Raw genomic sequence first — 22,459 nt, 5'->3', positions numbered from 1 at the left:
ACATGTCTTTTCTGTTTCATTTTTCCTCTTTTTTCCCAAGGTGGGCTGCCTTTTTTCCTCACTCCATCTGCAAAAGGGGTGGGGAGAAGATTATACAGAAATCACACCTCGACAAGGTGCTTGTGTTCCTAAGTACCAGGCCTCCGAGGGGCAGGGCTGGGACCAGGAAGGGACTCATTTCAGGCGGGGGCAGCCCGGGGAGACTGGACATCCCAAAGGCTCGGGCAGCCTCTTTGAACATCCTCTTTTCTTCCCGTGCCTGCGACAGACCTCTCTCAAGTTCAAATCCTTGTTTCCTCAAGAATGCGGATCAGGGGGTTTGGCAAGTATGTTTTTTTAGTACATAATCTCCGGATGGATGCTCATGACTGACTGCACACAGCGATCCTGCAAAATGATACTGTGTGTGATGGAAATGCAAACTCTCAGCCTCACACCAACGCCGCGGCCACTCTAGCTAAAAGGTCATGCCCAAGCCCACATCTACCTGCAGGTGCCCTCAGGGCACCTGGGCACACCCATCGGTACACAGGGAACCCATCAGCTACAGGTTACACTCTGTACTTCCCTTGCTCCCTGCCTCACCTTGTTCTCTTTCCTTCCCCCACCTCTCCTCCCCCCCACCCCCAGCCCTGGCCCCACACAATGGGATTGTTGTTTGCCTCGGAGCATGTGACAGAGGAGTCCCTGCTTTGCCTAGCTCTGTGCTGCAGGTCTCTCAGGTAACAGGTGGCAACTTCCCCTGTTGGATTCTAGGTGTAAAGAAGAATGAGCTCATAGGGGCGGGGCTCCGGGACTCCGAACAGGTGGCAGTTACAACCAGGTAACCCTGGAGCGAAGCCGGCTAGTTAGAAGGAGGCAGCTGAACTCATCCCTCTGGTGGCTTTAACCCTCGCCCCGAGGCACAGTAGCCACCAGCCTTTGCCTGCAGGCCTCTGCAGCGCGTCTTTGCCTCCGATGGAGCCTGAAGAGGCCACGGGGAAAGGAAACATGGGCACCAAGAAAAAGAACCTGACCTTCTTGAGGTCCCGGCTCTACATGCTAGAGAGAAGGAAGACGGACACTGTGGTGGAGAGCAGTGTTTCTGGGGACCACGCTGGCACCCTGAGGAGGAGCCAGTCTGACAGGACCGAATACAACCAGAAACTACAAGGTAACCACGAGAAATCCATTGTCCCAGGTTCCTGCCCTCCTAGCTTTCTTTCTCCTACTCTTCTTCCACCTGCAGAGAAAACGCTTAAGGCAGAGGAGGAGATGGAATATTACCTCCTCTCTAAGAGGGAAATAAGAAAAAATAAAATAGAAGTACATGTAATTCAGAAATGATTGGAACAAGTGATTGCCTGCTTCAATAGTTCAAAAGCCAATTCTTAATTATTCTTCCTATTGTGCTTTTTTTCCCTCTTCTTTTTCCTCATGATAAGAGTAACATTTTTTCCCTGCTTCCTGCCCTCCTTCGTTCCCCCTTGTCCACCCGACTCCAGGAGCGGAAAGCACTGGAAAGGAAATAGTTTAGAAAGCAAAGGAGAGTTTATCTCAATAGGTAGGTGTGAGGTGTCACACCGTGAGATCCGTCTAGGTAATTGCACTGAACTGTGATTAAAAAGGGGCACGAAACTACAATCACGTCTGTGAAAAATAAAGACTTGTCAGCAGGATGGTGTAACAGGATTTGTTGAAAATCACTTAGGTCTTCATTCCTTTAGAGTGAATCAAACAGCATCCATGTATGGAAAATGGAGATGTTTAGCATGCTTGGATTGAAAGACTTTTGAGGAAATAACTTCAGTGTAGTTTGTGATGGTCGTGAGATCATTTGACACAGTTATTATAATATATCCTCTGTTTCAGGCCTTGGATTTCTCTATCCCTTCCCATCTACCCTCTTTTTCCTCCTCCTCTTTTTCTCTTGAAGGTCACTTACACCAGGAAACTTAATTTGAATGTTTATATTGTGCAATGTTTTAAGTATGCACGGCCATACATACCTGTTATGTGAGCCTCGGAACCTGTCTCTTCCTCTGTGACCACATTGTGTGTGAGCTCTCAGAATCCCACCACAAATGTCATTCTGGACTGAAACACTGTAATGAGGACAGAACGACTAATGGGACAAGCTTGTCCTTAGCTGGTCTCTTTCATCAAAAACATGCTTGCATTTAGTTATGCAGGTTAAAAGAATTAAATCTTTGAAATTCTTACTGTGAGTTTGTGTTTTTTTTTTAAAAAAAACCCAATAGCTCAGAAGTAAAATGCAGAGTCAAGTCTTAGTCTTAAACAATAATGCAACTATTTTTTTTAAATGGGGGAGGGATGACATTTGATCTTTGAAATTAATTATTCTCAAGGCAATTGATACTTTGGGGAAAATGCAAATGTTAAAAGTCAGACACATTTGTTTCTAATCCTGCCTCTTTAATTTACCACCTGTAAGGCTAATTACTCAAGATTTCTGAGCTTCAGTTTCCTTGTGAAAATGGGATATTGAAACTATGTACTACTATTAGGACAATGAAATTAGATAATTGCATAAAACATCTCGTATAGTGCCTAACACATGGCATGTGCTCAATAAGCAGTAGTTATTTTTAATTTTAGGAGCAATGGATACCATAATGATAGAACAGGACTTACCTTCTACTTACCTTCAACTAATCTATGTCAACTATTTTCTATCCTTGATGAAGAGATCACATTGAGCGATTCTGGCAAAGCTCACTGCTATATTCCCAATAACATATTTCTTCTTCTGAGATTCACTGAATTAGCATCTTTTTTTTTTGGTTCAGATTTTCCATTAGCAAAGTAAAAATGGAAATATTTTTCACTATTTACTTCCTAAACTTAACTGAAAAAATAAGTCTATGACCACAAAATACAGCCAATGTTTGTTAGTTACTCTGGAAACTAACTTCAGGTTTCTTGTACACTCCACTGGATTTGTTACTGTCCTGTGCTCTGTTGGATCCTGTCTTTGAAGGTGAAAGAAAAGACTCAGGAGTGAAGCTGTGTTCCTAGAACTACCTATGCTGGAGGAAAATTATCAGGGAGTTTGTAGGAGCACATCAGACCTGTAGGGATAGTCTGACCTTCTAATAAGTAACTTTTTAAAGACGTACAGTAGAACCTCGTTTCTCAAACTTAATTCATTCTGGATGGCTGTTCAAAAACCAAATCATTTTTCCCATTAGAAATAATGTAAATTGAATTAATCCATTCCGGACTTCCAAATGATTCCATTTTAGGCTTTCTTATACACAGTACATGCCAAATGCACTGTTTAATCTATAAATAAACACATAAAAAGGACATGAAATGTAAATAAAAATTTAACAAAAAGGAAAGGAAATGTACAGTAAAAAATTAAAATTTAATAATAATTAAAGCGGCAATTAAAAAAACCCACAAAATATTCATAGCACAATATTCTGAGATTTTAACAGTGATAAACTGACTCATATACACATATTGTCTCCTGAGAACATGTAACTGACCATACTGATATCAGCCTGAAAGGGTTCCAGATTGTTTGAGATGGGAGATGTTTGAGAATAGAGGTTTGACTGTAGCTCTTAGTAAAACCCAAGTGTGATATCTAATGGGTAATACAGCTTTTAGTATGATTCTTCTCTAACTACTTTGGCAACAATATAAGGCATTTTCTCATTAACGTTCAAAGCAATCATTTCTATGGGTTTGTGCTCTGGTCCTACTATATCCATTATCATGAAGATGAGTCCTAACCATCTAAGAAGCTCTTTATTACTGCAATGTGGAGAGTTTTTGCCCTGCATACCTTAGACTAGGTAATTCCCTGGGAGGCACTGAATGAAGACCTGAACTGGTTAGAGCACTCAGAGAGATGGCCTCAGCCATGTGGGGTCACAGTGTACTTTCATCTACTGGAAAGCTGCCTCAAGTTGTTTAGTCACTTGTCAGTGCTATGTTGCTATCTGAGTATTATTGTATAAGTAGCTGCTCTAACTCTCTCTCTGGAAGGGAGTTCTGTGTATTCTGGGAAATGTAAGGCCTTTTCTCCTGTGCCCCTGTGCTTGCCTCTTGACTCTTAATATACTTGTTCATTCAATTTCTGACAGACATCACTTTAGTAGTATGATATTCTAAATTGTAACTTTTTAAAAAAAGAACACTGGGTAAAAGCTACTACCGTGTTTCCCCGAAAATAAGACCTAGAGCATGGAAAGATAAGACATCCCCTGAAAATAAGACCTACCACAACTTTGGGAGAAAAAATTAATATAAGACACTGTCTTATTTTTGGGGAAACAGGGTAGATTGAACAATAGAACATGATTTTGATGAGAATACCATAAAATCTTTATGATATTGTGGTCACATTAGCATAGTCACTCCTACTAAGCCTCAAGTTGTACAGTGCCAGCCTATTGTTAGTGGCTTTTTTATTTCAGTTAATTTATTGGAAATGTTATATGGTAAAGCAAAACCAAAACATATGCCAGGAATTCCAACTGCAAAATCATTATGGGGAAAAAAGTCTAACCTTTACTCTACATGAGCTTAACCGCCTCTTTGGGAAAGATAAGACAGGTAAACAAATATAATTAAGCGACAGGATAGAAGTGGAGGTGAGATCAGTGGGTCCACAAAAGCAGGAGTTGATTTATTCAGGATTGAGTGGGAGAAGTTGTTAGAAAACATTAACAGATGATAAGGTGGGGGTGAGGACAAAGGGGCAGAGTGGGGGTTGAAGCGAGTTTTAGCCTCTTCATTGCACTTACCTTTGTCTGAAATTAAAAATACGTTGCTTGTTTTGTGAAACGTGGGGTGCCGATTGTTCTTCTATGGGTCTTTGTCCTACAAAGTTGAAGAATAAATTCATGGCCTAAAAGATTTCTTTAATAAAAATGTGGAATTTTATTGTAAGTGTATACAAACTCTCCCTGAGGAAGGTTCCCCAAGTAGGAAAAATTTGCTCACTCTCTCTCTCTAATGGGAAAAATAAAATAAAAATCTAAAATCTGCTGAGTCTCTTTGTAAAGGCTGTAGCTCTTTGTCTGAACATGACCTTTTCTAATTGGACCCTTCCTTAATTTAGGACCCCCAAGCTTTCCTCATTGGTCACTCTGTTGCATAGTATCAGTTTCAAAGGTCAAAGCCCATGTGGTGCCCCCTTCTTATCTCCTCCTTATCTTACAACATTCCTCTATTCTCTGTGAAAATATGGTTCCCTCTTCCTGTATTTTATGACTTTTCTTTATCCTCTGTGAAAATATGTCTGCCTCATATAACATTTCTCTATCCTCTATAAAAGTAAAGTAAGCATTTTCGTGTCTCCAAGCCCCCATTTATGCATTCCTCTCCCATGAACCCCTATTATTTCCTAAGACTCCCTGTCTTGTCTCTAAAATTCCTTTCACTTGTTTATCGCCTATTACTGACTTTCATTATTCTCCCATCTTTCACTCCCCAAACACTCTACATAACTGTTCCATCTCTGAACTTAGAATCACTCCCAGCATATGTGAGCACTCAGTAACTTTCAAGTAGGATGAATGATTGGAATGATCTGGTTCAGGATGGACATGAGTGTGAGCCCTGAATTATGAACACTTGTGTCTTCATATGTGAGGATAGAGGTCTCCATTAATAAAAATGATACTTCAGTAAAAAGAAATAAACATAGCAGAGCTTAAAATGTACAGAATTAACTCTAAAACGAATAATTCTTAGTGGAAGCCTGTCTGATTCCCAGCTCTACCTTTTGACTCACCAGACCTCAGTTCATTCTTCTTCCATACAGAATGTGAGGACATCATCTCAGCTGCCTAGCTAGCTCAACTGCATTTGAATGGGAACCACAGAAAGTGATCCAAGCAGAGGAAATGTAATGATTGAGTTGGTGAACTACTTTTTTTTTGTGTGTGTGTGTGGGGGGTGATTTATATATGAGTTCTACATTTGACATTTGCTTGATTTAAATAGTTAGGAACAAGTGTGTCTGTGTGTATGCAGGTTACCCAATCTAATCTATTGTATGTAGATATATAGTTGTGTGTATACTTCAGATGTATATCTGTATTAATTAAAAATTGCTATAAAAAGTGTATTGATTAACATTCAGCAGCCTTTTCTGAAAACCCTATATAATTGATATTAGTGACATTATAAATGCTATGGGATTAATGTTTATGCCCTTCACCCCCCTCTCCCCCCCCCCCCCCCCCCGCCCAATTCATATACTGATGCCTAATCCTGAGTGGGATGATATTAGGAGGTGGGGCCTTTGGGAGATAATTCCATCATGAGGGCAGAGCCCTCGTGCAGGGCACTAGTGCCCTATAGGAAGAGATCTGAAAGAGCTTGCTTCCTCTCCCTCTGCCCTTACCAGCCACTGCATCTGCGGGGATCTTGATCTTGGATTTCTCAACCTCCAGAATTGTGAGAAACATATGTTTGTTGTTCAAGCTACCCAATCTATGGTATATGTATTATAGCAACCCAAACTAAAACAGTGGCCACACTAAGCTTCTGGTTAATTTTTTGGCCAATGCATATTTTTTGCTTATGAAGTGCCAGGTGAAAGAGTAAGAGTGGAGAGTAGCCAAAACTGGTTTGGCTCAGTGGATAGAGTGTCGGCCTGCAGACTGAAGGGTCCCAGGTTCGATTCTGGTCATGGGCATGTACATTGGTTGAGGGCACATCTTCGGTACGGGGTGTGCAGAAGGCAGCTGGCTGATGTTTCTCTCTCATCGATGTTTCTAGCTCTCTATCTCTCTCCCTTCCTCTCTGTAAAAAATCAATAAAATATATTTAAAAAAAAAAAAAAAGAGTGGAGAGTAAAATGTCATTACTGCTGCTGGCAAGACAAGTCAAAAATCACATCCCTGAATCCCACTAGGTCCATGGTGCTTTATGTACTATTATTACCTATTTTTTTCAAAGGCTATCATGTCATTCCCATTAAGAAATGATTGATTGGTTATTTTTATGAAAGCCTGAAGTTTTCTCACTATGATGATCATAAAGAACCAGTTGACCTCATAAACTTTATCCAGAATAAGATATTTTGCAATATGAGATTAAATGGTTCAAATAAAAAGTTAGATTTGTAAGATTATGGGGCCACTTAATTTGTAATAATTTTTAAGAAAACATACCAATCAGTACGTGAACAGGAGGAGTTAACACTGGACAATTTGGTGAGTTTTGTTTAAGGCCAGTGAAGGGTGGAATAAAACCAGTTGTCCCGCTGTCTGTGCATGTTTCTACCCCAGCGCTCCAAGCCCTCTTTGTTCCTGTCTGCTCTTTCAGCATTAAGGCACTCCTTCCCCTTCCTGTGCCTCCACGCTCCCTTTAGCGAAATGGGAAGGACTTGGGTCAGCAATGTGACACCAATACAAACAAGATGTGCTTCATGGTTTGAAGGGCAACTGTGTTTATAAACAGCAAGACAATTTTAAAACTAATTATTTCTGTCTTGTTGCATGCATAGAAACCAAAAAGAAGCATGATATTTTACTTTCCTTTTTTTTTCTCTGTAAAGTTGTTTTAAAGTTTTTAAAAGAGCCACATGAATCAAATAAAGTGTGAGTCCCAGAAATTTAATGGGAGCTATTTCACTAGACCACATTGTGACAGGAAATTTTTCCCTTCTATAAGCACAATGAGAAATGTACCTGCCTGGCTGGCTTGGCTCAGTGGTTAGTGTCATTCACCTTTGTTTCTGTTGGGACAGGGAAGGAAAAAAAAAACAAAAAACCTCTCTTTTTACAGAATTACTTTTTTTTTTCTGTCATAATCATATTTACTTCAGTATTTTTGTGGGTATTAATTTCCTGGGGAAGGTGGAATTATTGCAAGAATTGCTAGACTTGTTAGCAATATCACCATTAGAACCAGGCAACATGAGGCTCCAGGTTGTATGTTAGAGCATCCCCTGTCGTCCCCTCTCCACCAAGTAGGCAGGGAGTCCTTGGGGCCAAGGTTACCAACAACCTGGGATCCCTACCATCATTTCTAGACTAAGTGCAGGGTAGCAGGGACCATGGCATATTTTGGCATGGCATGTTCTGACTCCACAGGGGGTAGAATTTGGATTTGAACTCAGGTGCTTTTAACATTTGCAAAATAGAATGTATATAATTCATTGACCTAGTAGATGTTTTAACTGAATGATTTACAAGCAGTGAGAAGTCAAAGCAATGTGATGGTTGCATCAAGTGTTATATAATACTAGAGGCCTGGTACATGAAAATTCATGCATAGGATGGGGCGGGGGAGGGTCCCTCAGCCCAGCCTGCCCCCTCTCACAGTCCAGGAGCCCTCAGGGCAATCCAGCGATCCAGCGATCAGGAAAAGGCAATGCCCCATCCCCCCCTGTTGCTGCCACTGCCAGCAGTGCAAGCCTCAGCCAGCCCTGGTTACCTGAGCTTCGGGCTAGCCCTGGTTGGCTGGGCATCTGACATCTGAGGCTTGCCTGTGCCTTAGGCCAGCCCTGGGTGGCTGGGGGGCTGAGGGGACTGGGGGACTCTGGAGGCAGGTGCACCGTGTTCCTGCTGCAGCCATTTTGAGGGTGTGGCAGTCAATTAGAATATTCCCTCCTTATTGGCTGTGGGCACCAGCATCTTTGTGAGGGCATGACAGTCAATTAGCATATTCCCTCTTTATTAGATAGGATGATGGCATTCCTCTACTATGATGATAAAGCTTGACCTAATTTTTCACTTTGGACTACACATTTTTAAAAATTATTGTGACATTCCCCCGACACAGTGTTGTCATTGAACAAATGTTTTCTTTTCTTTTTGTGTGTGTGTGTGTAATTGTCAGAAAACAAAATTAGAAAGTTAGGTTAAGCAAACCTGCTCCTATAGAAATGGCTTCATGATTTCCACTTCCCACTTTGTTTGGATATCTTGATACTATGTCTTTAATTTTATGCCTATTGTCATATATTTAGTTGCATCTCTATAAAACTTAATATACACAAAAAACCTGAAAGCCCCATTCTATAGCAGTAAGGTGGTGGGGGGGAGTGGAGGGGAGAGATGGTGCTGCTGCTGCTGGTCGTGGTGTATTCATTTGCAAGTGAAAAGAATGGAAACAAGCAGCTCTTTATCTGGGTAAGGAACATTTCAATAGAATTCAATGAAGTCAGCCTAAATTGTGAGTCTTACACATGCAGCAGGAAAATAGAGTTTTATGATTAAAAGCCTTTGTCCCAGGTTGTTTTGAACAATTCTTTCTTGATTAATGAATGGCAGAATAAAATGAATTCGCCAGGATGCCTGCACCGAGGCCCTTGATGGAGAAGGTAATCTTGACTGTTGTCAGCGCTTGCTTAAAGGAGAAAACTTCAAGGTCATGCCATCCAGCTATTGCTCTAAGTACACTGAGTCAGTGCAGCCCTCACAGAATCCTCTCTCCCAAGTGCATCTGAATGCTAGGTCTCCAGCGCCCCTACTGAAAGCTGTCACAGATTTCTGCTTCTGTCTTTGTTGGGGAATAAGTTGAAGACATTGCTTACCTCTCTCAGAGCTATTTAGTGTTATTCAAGGAAAAACTTTGGTTTCCCTTAAGAATTATCAATAGAACATATCTCCTTTCCAGGTAAAAAACAAGCAATTTACTTATTTAGTTGCTTGTTGCTTACAGTCAAATTTGTACCTAATGCTGGTCTTTATCATAGCCTTAACTTTTCTTCCCCCAAATCTCAGCAAGTATACGTCCTCATCTTTGAGGTTCCAGCTCACTCACCTTCTTGGTGAGTCCTCCCCTAACTGTCCTACCTACTGTGGTATAGGGAAGTAAAAAACTTCCCCTTTATCCTCTAAGATTCTATGGCTGAGACCTGCAAGTTGAACGGACAGAAGAGAGATTAAAAAGGAAAAAAGTGTATGCATTTTATTTTAGCTTACTATTTCTACATGTCATGGAGGATGAAAGGTTAAAGTAAGCGGTGCATGATGCGCAGGCAGGCTAAATAGCCATCACAGACCGTGAATTAAGAAAAATTTAACATATTTAAGGAAAAGGATTGGGGGGTGGGGTGTACTAAGGGAAGGGCTACACAGCACTGAGCCAAAGTATATTGGGTCCATGATGGCAGCAAAAATATACTTAGGACAGTGAAACCATGAAAGGCATAGAAGAAGCCACAGGAAAGCCTAGGTTGGGCTGCTTTGGCTCACAGAGAAGTCAGAGAAAAGGGGCCCTTAGAGATAGGCTCAAGGTATTAGCCAGGAATGAGCTGCCACTGCCCATTGCTCCCCTGGTTGCAAGTCTCATGGGGGAATGGCAGGGGTGTGCTTCTTGGAGGGAAAGCAAGCACTGGGTTCTTTCTTGGAAATCTTAGGGGAGGTCCAGGGGAGTGTCTTAATAGAATATTCATCAGCTTTCCAGGTGTGCTCTTTCAGGGTCCTGGTCTCCACTGATTGGTCAGTGCCAGGGGATCATTAATCAATATAGCTGGTGCTGTGGCAGCCATGGTGTCACCAGTCAGGTTTTGCTGCTTTTCTGGGCCTGGAGCTGAAATACAACTGAGGCCTAGATGTAATCTTTAGGGAGGAAAAGTTCAGAAGGTCTAAACTGCATGAGCAGTGATATACTAGGAAAGGATATGCTGGGGGTGAGGTTCTTGTTTTCCAGTTTTGCTTCTTGCTAGGCATGCAGAGCTTTCTGCCTGGTGAGCTTCTGTACCTGGCCTACTGTCCTTGCTCAAACAGAGAACTTGCTGGGAGAAAAGTGACAATCCGAAAGAAACACTTACACTCAGGGGCTATTATACTATTTAAGCCCAAAGCCAGTGATAAATTGTGGCGATGTGATAAGATCTAGTAGCCTAGGGGTGTTAAATTGTGGGAGGGTGAATGGGAAATAGATGGGGGACTTGTGGAAGATAAGGGCTGCCTTCCTGAGATTTACTTGCATAAACTCATCTTGATGTTAAGCCCCCATTGCCAGTAATAAGAATGCTCTCTTCTGCCGAAACCAGTTTGGCTCAATGGATAGAGCATCAGACTGAAAGGTCCCAGGTTCGATTCCGGTCAGGGGTATGTATGTTGGTTGCAGGCACATCCCCGGCAGAGGGTGTGCAAGAGGCAGCTGGTCGATGTTTCTCTCTCATCGACATTTCTAGCTCTCTATCTCTCTCCCTTCCTCTCTGTAAAAAATCAATAAAATATTTAAAAAAACAACACCCACATAAAATAGTCAATATGTCAAAGCAGCAATATATGGGGGTGTTATGTTCTGATCCCCTCAGAGTCTTCATACCACCCATTGCTCTCTGAAATTGTGCTACTTTATTCTATTTTTGCCTCTCTTGTCTATTTGAATGTGGTTCTCCTTGGGGATAGAGACTTATTTTAGCACTTAAACAATGCCTGGTTTATGGTACATGCTAAGGTCAATGACTATTCATCTAAGGATGAAATGATATTCATTAACTAATTATGGCTATATTGACCCTATTATTAGGTATATTTGCCTTTATACTTCTGTCAATCTCATTTCCCCTCTACTTAATTATAATCAACTCTTGGGTAAACAGCTGTAAGAGAGAGAACGTAAGTAAATAAATTTCATTAAACAAGAAAATAGAATTTCTTGGCTGAACAACATGTTAGAAATAAGGTGAGGCCCAAAACCAGTATACTCAGGAGCCAAACAGCAAGGCAAATGCCTTGACTTCTGCAGGAGAGTGCGTATGCACACTGAGCAGACCTTCCACTCGGGGGTTTTATGTCTCATACATATCATCTGTCCCTCATTCTTGATTGGTCAGAGCTTAGGCTCACATTTTTGTGTGATTAGCTAACTTAAAGGGAAAAGTGGGGGCGGGGGGAGTGTTGACCTTTGTCATTTCAATAGAGACCTCCAGGGGAGCTGCAAGTCACAAGAGCTAAAATGGTGGTTGCCTAAACTCCTTTCTTTGACAGAAAAGATTGTTTATTCTCACAAACATGAGATCTCAGTTTTAACCATTTGACGGTTTTACCAGTTAACACATCCGTAATGGAAACCATCCCCACATGCCACAATTTAAATTAAATTTAATTTAAAAAAATCAATTTGCAAGAATCATATTACTCACAACTTGGGTGTTCTTGAATATTTTCAGCTGAAAATTCTCACAAAAAATGACTTTAAAGTTGGTCAGGGCTGCCACTTAGGGAAAAAAAAAAAAAAATATATATATATATATATATATATATATATATATATATATATATATATATAATATATATATGTGAGTGGCATGTGGGAAAGGTCTGCCACTTGCATCTACAGATACTTATGGCATACAAAGGGTTAATGCATCTATTTATCAAGCATTTGCTAGGTGTCTATATGTGCCAGGTATTGATTAGATCTTGAGACTATAAAACTAAATGAGAAGTAAATCCAGCCCATTCAGTGAACCAATAATTTTAGCAACATTGTATGTGCCTGAGATATGGCTACAGGTTGAGCTCTTGGATTGCAGATTCTGAGATGAAGATGAGGTTGCAGGAGGTTTATTAGGGAGTGTCCTTGTGACTGCCACCTGGTGAAGAGAAAGGAAGGGCATAGGATTGGGGGCAGAGGGAAAGGTTGCAGTGTGATGTGGTCTCAGTGGAAGAGTAGCCAACTCCAAGGTGAGTTCTGAAGATGAGATGATCCTTTAGAGTTGCTCCCAGCCCAGTGAAGGACCTTGGTCCTTTCAACACCTTTCAAGTTATTGGATGGGTCACCTTGGGAAGGGCATGTAACTTGAGAGATGCTCCTGAGACAATTATTAAAGAGAACCTGTCTGCTGCTGGCACTCCCAGGAACTGGGACAATAAGTCGGTTGTTCCTGAGGCGAACTGATCAGCTCATCACAGCAATCCACACATATTAATGGTAATTATTATATCAGAAACACAAAGTGATATAAGAATTGTGCTGAGAAAGCTCAAGTGTACACTAAAATGTCAAGAGATGTGAAATCTGAATCTTGAAATGCATTTTTTTTAGTATTTTTATTGAATTTATTGGAGTGACATTGGTTAATAAAATTATATAGGTTTCAAGTATATAATTTTAAATACATCATCTGTATATTGTATTGTGTGTTTGCCAGCCTGGCTTGGGGTTGATATCTCACACTTCTCAGGGATAGTAGCTGAGATATCCTTGTGAAATTAGTCACCTTCCATGGAAGTAGGTAAAGACCTTTTTACATCTTTACCCTTCTTACTAGTCTATGTGTAACTTCTCCTTTAAATCCTTGATTATAAGACTTATGTTCAGCTAGTCTTCAATTGGTTATTCAGGTTTATTGCTCTATATTTTAGTTACAATTCCAGTTTTGTCTGATAGGAGGTGAATATACCTTCTTAGTACCCTGCAATCTTGGATTCCACTTGAAATCTAATTTGTATTTGGGGCGTCAGGAGACAGAGGTTATTCTAGACATAAGGAATGAACATATTATAATGCATGGAGCAACGTAATAATATTTGTTTTCTTGTCTGGGGGGTTCATCAATGAAACAGATGAGCATCTATAGTAAGCAAATAGGTACATTTCATTTCACTCTCTTAACAACTTTGTAGAAAAAAATTATTATCATATATTGACAGATGATTAAACTAAGTTTGTAAGTGGTAAAGTCAGAGTTTTACCAAACTCATCATACTTTAAATATATATATATATATATATATATATATATATATATATATATATATATATTATTGATTTTACACAGAGAGGAATTGAGAGGGATAGAGAGTTAGAAACCTCGACCAGCTACCTCTTGCACCCCCACCCAGACTGGAGATGTGCTGGCAACCAAGGTATGTGCCCTTGACCGGAATTGAACTCAGGACCTTTCAGTCTGCAGGCCGATGCTCTATCCACTGAACCAAACTGGTTTTGGCTCATCATAATTTTTTACTTACCATGCAGTTTCCATTTTTCTAACCTTAGTGATTTTAAAAAAAAATAATTTTTTGTTTTTCAATTTAAGTTGATATATAATATTTGCTGGGACCGGTTTGGCTCAGTGGATAGGCGTTGGCCTGCGGACTGAAAGGTTCCAGGTTAGATTCTGGTCAAGGGCATGTACCTTGGTTGCGGGCACATCCCCAGTGGGGGGTGTGCAAGAGGCAGCTGGTCGATGTTTCTCTCTCATCGACATTTCTAACTCTCTGTCCCTCTCAATTCCTCTCTGTGTAAAATCAATAAAATATATTAAAAAAATAAAATAAAAATAAAAAAGATATATAATATTAGATTAGCTTTAGGTGTACATTAAAGTGACTAGACACTTATACAACTTACTAAGTGGTCTCATCTGACACCATACATAGTTCTTACAATATTATTGACTATATTCCCTATGTACTTTACATTGTCATGATTATTTTGTAACAACCAATTTGTACTTCTTAATTTTTTTTATCTTTTTCACCTATCCTATAAACCCTTGTCCCACCTGGAAACCATCAAAATGTTCTCTGAATTTATAAATGTTCTTTTCTGCTTGTTTGTTTATTTTGTTTTTTATTTTTTATTTTTATTTTATTTATTGATTGATTTGATAGGATGGTGAGAGAGAGGGAGAGATAGAGAGAGAGAGACTTGTTTTTCCATTTATTTATGCATTTATTGGTTGATTCTTGTATGTGCTCTGACCAGAGATTAAATCTGCAAACTTGGCATTTCTGAATGATACTCTAATCAACTGAGCTATCCAGCCAGAGCCTATTTGTTTTTTTAGATTCTAAATATAAGTGAAATTATATGGAATGTATCTTTTTCTGTCTGATTTATTACATTCAGCACAATACTTTTTAGGTCCATCATGTTGTTGAATGACAGGATTTCATTCCTTTTTTTTTTTTTTAAATGGCTAATATTACATTGCTTCCCTTCCAGCCTGTTTGCCCCTAACTGCTCTCCCCTGCAGGCCCGGTCACCACCAACTTCCCTCTTTTGCTGGCCTGGTCACCCCTAACTGCCCTCCCCTGCTGGCCATCTTGTGGCAGCCATCTTGTGTCCACATCGAGGCAGCCATCTTTGACCACATGTGGGCAGCCATCTTGTGTGTTGGAGAGATGGTCAATTTGCAAATTACCCTTTTACTATATAGGATGTATATATATATTTAGAAAGCCTGGAAGAGCAATAGAGAGACAGAGAGAAACACCCATGTGAGAGAGGCCCCTCAATCTCCCTGATGGGGCTGGGGCTTGAACCTGCAACTGAGGTACATACCCTTGACTGGAATTGAATCCGAGAGCCTTCAGTCTGCAGGCTGATGCTCTAACCACTAAGCAAAACCAGCTAAGGCTGTATTTGATTTTTATATGTAGCATATAATCAACATATAACTAGAGTTAAATTTTTCTTTCAATGAAGCAATTTTAAGGATTCATTGGGATAAACCTATCAGAAAAGCTCAAGTCCTATACTTTATTTGCTGTATATTCCTATATGTCCAAATTAACAACAATCAAAATAATCATACTAAACACTCAAACCACTATTTGATCTTATTTTCAAAATATCCTTCTTCATGTTTTTAAAAAAATATATATTTTATTGATTTTTTACAGAGAGGAAGGGAGAGTAATAGAGAGTTAGAAACATCGATGAGAGAGAGTCATCGATCAGCTGCCTCTTGCACACCCCCTACTGGGGATGTGCCTGCAGCCCAGGTACATGCCCTTGACTGGAATCAAACCTGGGACCTTTCAGTCCCTAGGCCAACGCTCTATCCACTGAGCCAAACTGGTTTCGGCTCCTGATCTCTTTCACTTTCCTCAGATTACATCATGTGTAGTAAGATCTTATTCATGTATACACGGTGTATACCTGTGCACATTTATTATACACTTTTGGACTATATCCATATAAATTGAATATATTGCATGCGGTTCTCTGTGTATGCTGTTTGGAACCTGTGTACTGCAGTGGCTGATTAAGTTAAATTAAAGAGTCTGTTTTAATTGATTGTGAGGGAAGCAGACCTTATTTTTCATTTGTCTAATATTGGAGAATGTTCTATTCTTATATTTGAACCAGCATAAACATTAAAAAAAAAAGGGGGGGGGGGTTGGGGGAAAGGGGCAATGATTCTTAGATAACTTATTCACAAATTTCCTTAAATTTATCATTACTCTCACTTCATGCATGATTGGCAACCTGCTGTATTAATGCACAATGATAGGAACAGTCCTCACTTTCATACCACAACTTGCTTTTCTCTAGGTTCTGCTAAAAAACCACCTTATCAGTGAAGCTTCCCCTGACTTCGCTCTACATGGTAGCAACTACTACCCACCACCGGCTTAATTCTTTTCATCGTGCTTCATCATTTTCTGGCATGCTATGTATTTCATTATTAATCAACTCATTGTTTCTCTCCCATCACTAAAATATAAGTTTCTCAAAGCTAAAGCTTTTCTCTGTTTTTCATGGCTATATTGCTAGTACCTAGATGTGGATTTCTCAACATGGCACTAGGCAGTACAGAGGTTTCAGGATAGATCATTCTTTGTTGCAGAGCACTTTCCTGTGGATGTCAGCAGCATCCTTCATCTCTACCCACTGAATTCCCGCAGCACCCCGACCCTCCAACTGTGCAATCGGAAATTAGTCTGACATGGCCAAATACCATGAGGGGCAGGTAGTGCAGGGAGCAAGGTTGCTGGTTGAGAACCAGTGATTTAGAACAATGCCCGGCACAAGAAATACTTGCTGAGTGAGTGAACAAATAGATAAAACCAGTACTTTTTGTGCAGTCAAAATTTTGCCTTCTCAACCATAGAACAATTACAACAGAAAAATCAAATACAAAGAAGACTTGACTAAGTAAAGTTCCCTTTCATTTCAGGGCTTAAAATTTATCTTCTTTCACTCATCATCTGCTAAAGGTTTTTTAATAAAGACATTTCCAGAAAGTACCCCTTTATTTAGCTCCTAATTGTTTTGGCTGTGCTATGTCAATCACTGTAGGAGCCTGTAAATTCAAACCAAACCAATTTAAACACACACACACACACACACACACACACACACACACACACACTCTTAAGTATTTTTCAAGCCAGGTAATTGCTGAATTTCTTTTTGAAATCCACTTCTCTGCGTTCTGCAGCAATTAACAGCCAGAGGAAATGAATCCCATGCCCTTGGCCTGAGGATGAAAAGTCGCCCTGCCTCGGGGATTGAGCTTTCAAATTCAGAGCAGCGGAGGGTCTGCTCCTTCACATTCTCACTTAATACTTCACTGGCTCCTTGCCCAAACCTATCTGACATGCAATTATTTCCAATCTATTTCACAGAAGGCCTGCTCCATTCATCTTTTTTTTTTTTTTGGGGGGGGGGGTCGGCTTTCCATTGAAACTGATAAAAGATTTTACGGTGTGAAGCTTAAGTCAGTAGGGTTCTGTTCAATGCTAAGCCAAGGTTTTTAGATTTATGTGGGCAGACATGAAATACAGCAAAGAGAGGGATGAAAGAACATTTATAATCATATCTGGGGATTTGGTAGCAATCTGTCTGGAATAAAACCCTATATAGAAAAATGGTGGTGTTTATATTACACTAGAGGCCCAGTGCACATTCGTGAACTGGGTAAGGTGTGGGGGAGACCCCTCAGCCTGGCCTGTGCCCTCTTACTGTCCGGGACCCCTTGGGAGATGTCCGCCTGCCAGCTTAGGCCCGTGGGGAGCAGGCCTAAGCCAGCAGTTGGACTTTCCCCTAGAGGTCCTTAGCACCCCTGCTGCAGATGCAGGAGAGGCTCCCGCCACCCCTGCTGCTCTCACCAGCTGTGAGCCCAGTTTCTGGCTGAGCGACACTCCCCCTGTGGGAGCATACTGAACACCAGGGAGCAGCTTCTGCATTGAGCGTCTGCCCCCTGGTGGTCAGTGCATATCATAGGGACTAGCCAGTCCACCGATCGGTCGATTTGCATATTAAGGTTTTATCATATAGGATGGTTAGAAAGGGACAGGTGAGGCGGGCAGGGGGTGATAGTCAGAAGATCCGAACTCAATTTTTGAGTCTGTTACTTAAGGTAAAAGACTTAACCTTCTCTAGAAATTAGCTTCCTTTTTCATATAATGAGATGGAACCAGGTAGACCTTATCACCTAACTCCTCTGCCTGCTCTTTTCCCATTGTTCCCTGTATCTTTAAGTGGCACCACCACCCTGTTTAAAGTCAGAAGTCTGAAAGTCAGCTTTGACTTTCCATCTCCTTTCCCCTTACACTGACTGTTCACGCTAATTTTGTCTCCTAAATTTCTCTTGATCTGTTCAGTTCTCTCTCTCTTCTTGGCAATAAGACTAAGCTTCACTGCCCGCGCTCTTCCCTAGCAACTATACTGCCCCTAGGAAGTTCACTGCCACTCCACTGTCTCCTTGCCTTTAAGCTTGCTCCTCACCCTAAAATCTAGTTTCACTGGGGCCAAAGAGATCTTACAAAGAGAATCTGACCATATCACTCTCATTTAAACATTCCATATTGATGTCCTGTTGTTTAAAAAAAAATCTAGATTCCTAAAGTAGGCCTCGAGATCTGTGTCCTGATCATTTCCCTGGAGTCACTTTCTTACCACATGCTTTCACATCTGTACTTCAATCATACTGAGGTTTTTTTCAAATCTTTTTTTTTTTTTTTTTTTTTTTTTTGCCACCCAATGGACATGCTGTTTCCTCTGCTCACAACCCTTTCCCTTCTTCTTGCCTGGTGCAAATCTTTCAGGTTTCATTTATGTGGCATTTCTTGGGTAGGCCTGACCTCTAGGCAGTGGCTATGCTCAGCTTAGGTCACAGCTTCTTGTAATTGTATTTGTACACCAGTTTTAAATATTGACTGATATTTTAAATTATGAAGTGATTTGATTGCAGATCTTTCTAGAATAATTTTCTCTTTGATCTTTTACAGTTCTCTCACTCACCTCCTAATAGAACAGCAATATTTTGGCAACTTGACTTTATTAAATCATTTCAAAAACTTTAAGCAGTTTTCATGGAAATACTGATTTGTATATGTTTAATTAAGTTAATGCAATTACGGTAAGAAGCACAACTAACATAATCATGTTTACTGTTGAACAAAGGAATTCTTAGAAAACATGCAACTTAGATGTTGAATTATTGTTATTATTATTATTATTTTTAGAGAGAGGAAAAAGGGAGAGGGAAAGAGATAAAAACATTGATTGGTTGCCTCCCATATGCACCTATACAGGGAATCAATTTATTGGTAGTCAATGATAAATAATACCGAGGACCTTAATTTAAATAAATAGGAATCCAGGATTTTAAAAATAAAATAGTAATTTATGTATGTTAGGAGGACATATATTATTTTAATCATCTTCTTACTCTTCAGCTCTTTTGAGAAACACAACATTTTCAGTGAATTTCTCCAAAACTTATTTGCATTGGCAATTTAGCTTCAGGGTAAAAGGGAGAGAAGCAGATTTTTTAAATTCAGGGGTTTGTATTATGCCAAACAGCACACAAAAGTGACATTCCTACCTCATTCAAATTCTGCCTAAGTAGTAAGAGTGCACGTTAGCCTGGTATTGACCCAGCTTGGTACAAGTCTTTGCTGTTTTCTGCTTTTTCTTAGAGCAGGTCCAGAGCTAAGGAGGGCAACTTCTTGATGGATACCCGTCCCCCCTCCCCACCTTTGGACATTTCCAAGGGAAAAAAGGAAAAGCAGGTGCAGCCATTTAGAACTAGAGGTAGAAAAATGGCAAGTAAATCATGGTCATAAAAACAGCGGCTGACAGTTGTTGAGGAGTTTCTGCATGCTTTCGCTCAGTTCTCACACCCTCCAGCTATGAGTACTGGCTACAATGCCAGTGCTGGGGCCAGACTGGCTCGGGTTTAAATCCATTTACTGTGGTATGACCTTGGGCTTTCATCTCTGTATTTCAGTATTTTGTGTACGAATAAAAATTCTTCCTTATAGTGTTTTCCTAAAGATTGAAGAGTTAATAAAAGATAAGCTCAGTTGTTAGCACAATTATTAGTACTCAAAGTTAATAGCGCTTATTCTCATTACTACTATCACTACTGTTCTTTTTAAGAAAATATATTTTACTGATGTTTTACAAAGAGGAAGGGAGAGGGTTAGAGAGTCAAAAACATCAATGAGAGATGAGAGAGCCATCGATCAGTTGCCTCCTGCACACCCCTACCGGGGAGGTGCCCACAACCAAGGTACATGCCCTTAACAGGAATCGAACCTGGGACCCTTCAGTCTGCAGGTCAACACTCCATCCACTGAACCAAACCAGCTGGGTCCACTACTGTTCTTATTCCCCTTTTACCAATGAAGCAACTTAGTGAAGCCAAATGATTTGGTCACGGTCACACAGCAAATGTGAAGCGGAGTCAGAACTGAAATATACGTCTGCCTGTCCAGTGTAATTCCACTGCGTGTAACACAATGTACCCTGATCACAGCCCAAGTAGTCAGGGGCTGGAGGGGAGAGAGCCCAGGCCTCAGCACACCAGGCCTGAATCCCAGATCGCTGCATACTCTGTGTCACTGGGTAAGTTTTACTCACACCTACTGTGTTCCGTTTTCTCATCTCTAAACTTGGAGTCGTATCTCATTTTTATTTTTATTTTTATTTTTATTTTATTTTATTTTATTTTATTTTTAAAATATATTTTATTGATTTTGTACAGAGAGGAAGGGAGAGAGATAGAGAGTTAGAAACATCGATGAGAGAGTCATCGATCAGCTGACTCCTGCACACCCCCTACTGGGGATATGCCCGCAACCAAGGTACATGCCCTTGACCGGAATCGAACCCGGGACCCTTCAGTCCCCAAGCCGAAGCTCTATCCATTGAGCCAAACCGGTTTCGGCTATTTTATTTTATTTTTAAATATATTTTTATTAATTTCAGAGAGGAAGGGAGAAGGAAAGAGAGATAGAAGCATCAATGATAAGAGAGCATCATTGATCGGCAGCCTCCTACATGCCCCCCACTAGGGATTGAGCCCACAACCCGAACATGTACCCTGACCAGGAGTAGAACTGTGACCTCCTGGTTCATAGGTTGATGGTCAACCACTGATCTCAGTGGATAGAGCATTCGCCTGTGGACTGAAAAGTCCCAAGTTTGATTCCAGTCAGGGCTTGATTCCTGACCCTGGTCAGCGCTCATGTGATGTGTTTCACATAACACATCGATGTTTCTTTCTCTGTCTCTCCCTTCCCCTTCCACTTTCTAAAAAAAAAAAAAAAAATCCTCAGTGAGGATTAACTAAATATATGTATATAATAGTAATTTTTATGTGAAGTATATTTTACCATAATAAAGAAAATAGGGATAAATATATATCCTTCGATAAGAGGAAGACATTATTATTGAAATTATTGAAATGAGAATCATAGCCTTAAGATCAGCTTATGCTTATTTAGCAATATTTTTATCTTTTATGTCAAATTCCACCAAGAAGTCACTTTAATCTTTTTGTTTTATAAGAGTGAGGAGATGTGCATGGCTATTCTTATCCACAACATATGTTCCTATTTGAATTGGCAGGTGAGTATTAATCAACATGGATATTATTCTAACAATGCTGTCAGAAGAGAAATAATATTGCTGTGACACCAACAGAACATTTTTATTATACACATTACCTTGAAATAACATTTTCCCCAGGAAATTTGATGCGGCAGACATGTGGTGCATGATAGAAAGTAGCCGAGCTAAAGTACATCAGTCTTGTGTGTGCACATGATCTATAGTCCAACAGCCTGTGAACACAAGGATGTAATTAACTATGAAGGTCACTCCATCACTAGTACAAAATTTGGAACAAAGATGTATTCCGTTATGCTGTTTACACCTTATTTTTAAGCTGTCCTTTCTATGTGATTTTTAAAACTCCCATAAGGTGTTTATTTCCCCCCATCGTTTTTTTTCAGCTACTATAATAAATGTTGAGAGTTTGGGGGGAAATTGTAATATACCCAGCAGACCTTGTGCATATCTGCTCTATGTGCATCTGTTTCACAGAGCCATTACCCTCAGACTGATTGAAGTTCTCTTTGATCTCTGGAGTTAGTTCTGCCTCAATGAAATTCCAGCTCTAATTATTCACCTTTGTCCTCCTCCTTTCCTCTGGGCAGAGGAAGGACTTGTTGGTCTCTAGTCTGCTCTAAGCTCTTCTAAGTCCATGTTTTCTCTCTAGGCACAATAGCATTTGCCCTTCCTTGATCTCTCAGAAGCTCTTACCCTCAACGCTCTGAGATTTCTAACTATGTGAGCAGGCTCCTGATATTTATTGAATATTTTTATCAGGAGTTTGGAGAGAGGTAGTCTATGCCATTGTTGTTTCTTTTCATCTTCCTCCTTTTCCTCCTCCTCCTTCTTCTTCTTTAAATATAATTTTTATTGATTTCAGAGAGGAAGGGGAAGAGAGAGAGAAGCATCAGTGGTGAGAGAGAATCATTGGTGGGCTGCCT

General features: G+C 40.3%; 1 protein-coding gene across 1 annotated transcript in view; it reads left to right on the top strand.

The window, feature by feature from the left end:
• Positions 1 to 951: 951 nt before the first annotated feature.
• Positions 952 to 22,459, top strand: part of ARHGEF38 (Rho guanine nucleotide exchange factor 38) — a 120,763-nt gene continuing 99,255 nt past the window's right edge. Inside the window, exon 1 of the mRNA XM_084889463.1 lies at positions 952 to 1,153. Coding sequence (XP_084745589.1) covers positions 958 to 1,153 — 196 coding nt within the window. The 5' untranslated portion in view covers positions 952 to 957. The remainder of the gene's footprint in view (positions 1,154 to 22,459) is intronic.

Source organism: Pipistrellus hanaki, assembly GCF_964339955.1.
Source record: "Pipistrellus hanaki genome assembly, chromosome: 1".
Taxonomy (NCBI): Eukaryota; Metazoa; Chordata; class Mammalia; order Chiroptera; family Vespertilionidae; genus Pipistrellus; species Pipistrellus hanaki.
This window is presented reverse-complemented; position numbering and strand designations above follow the sequence as displayed.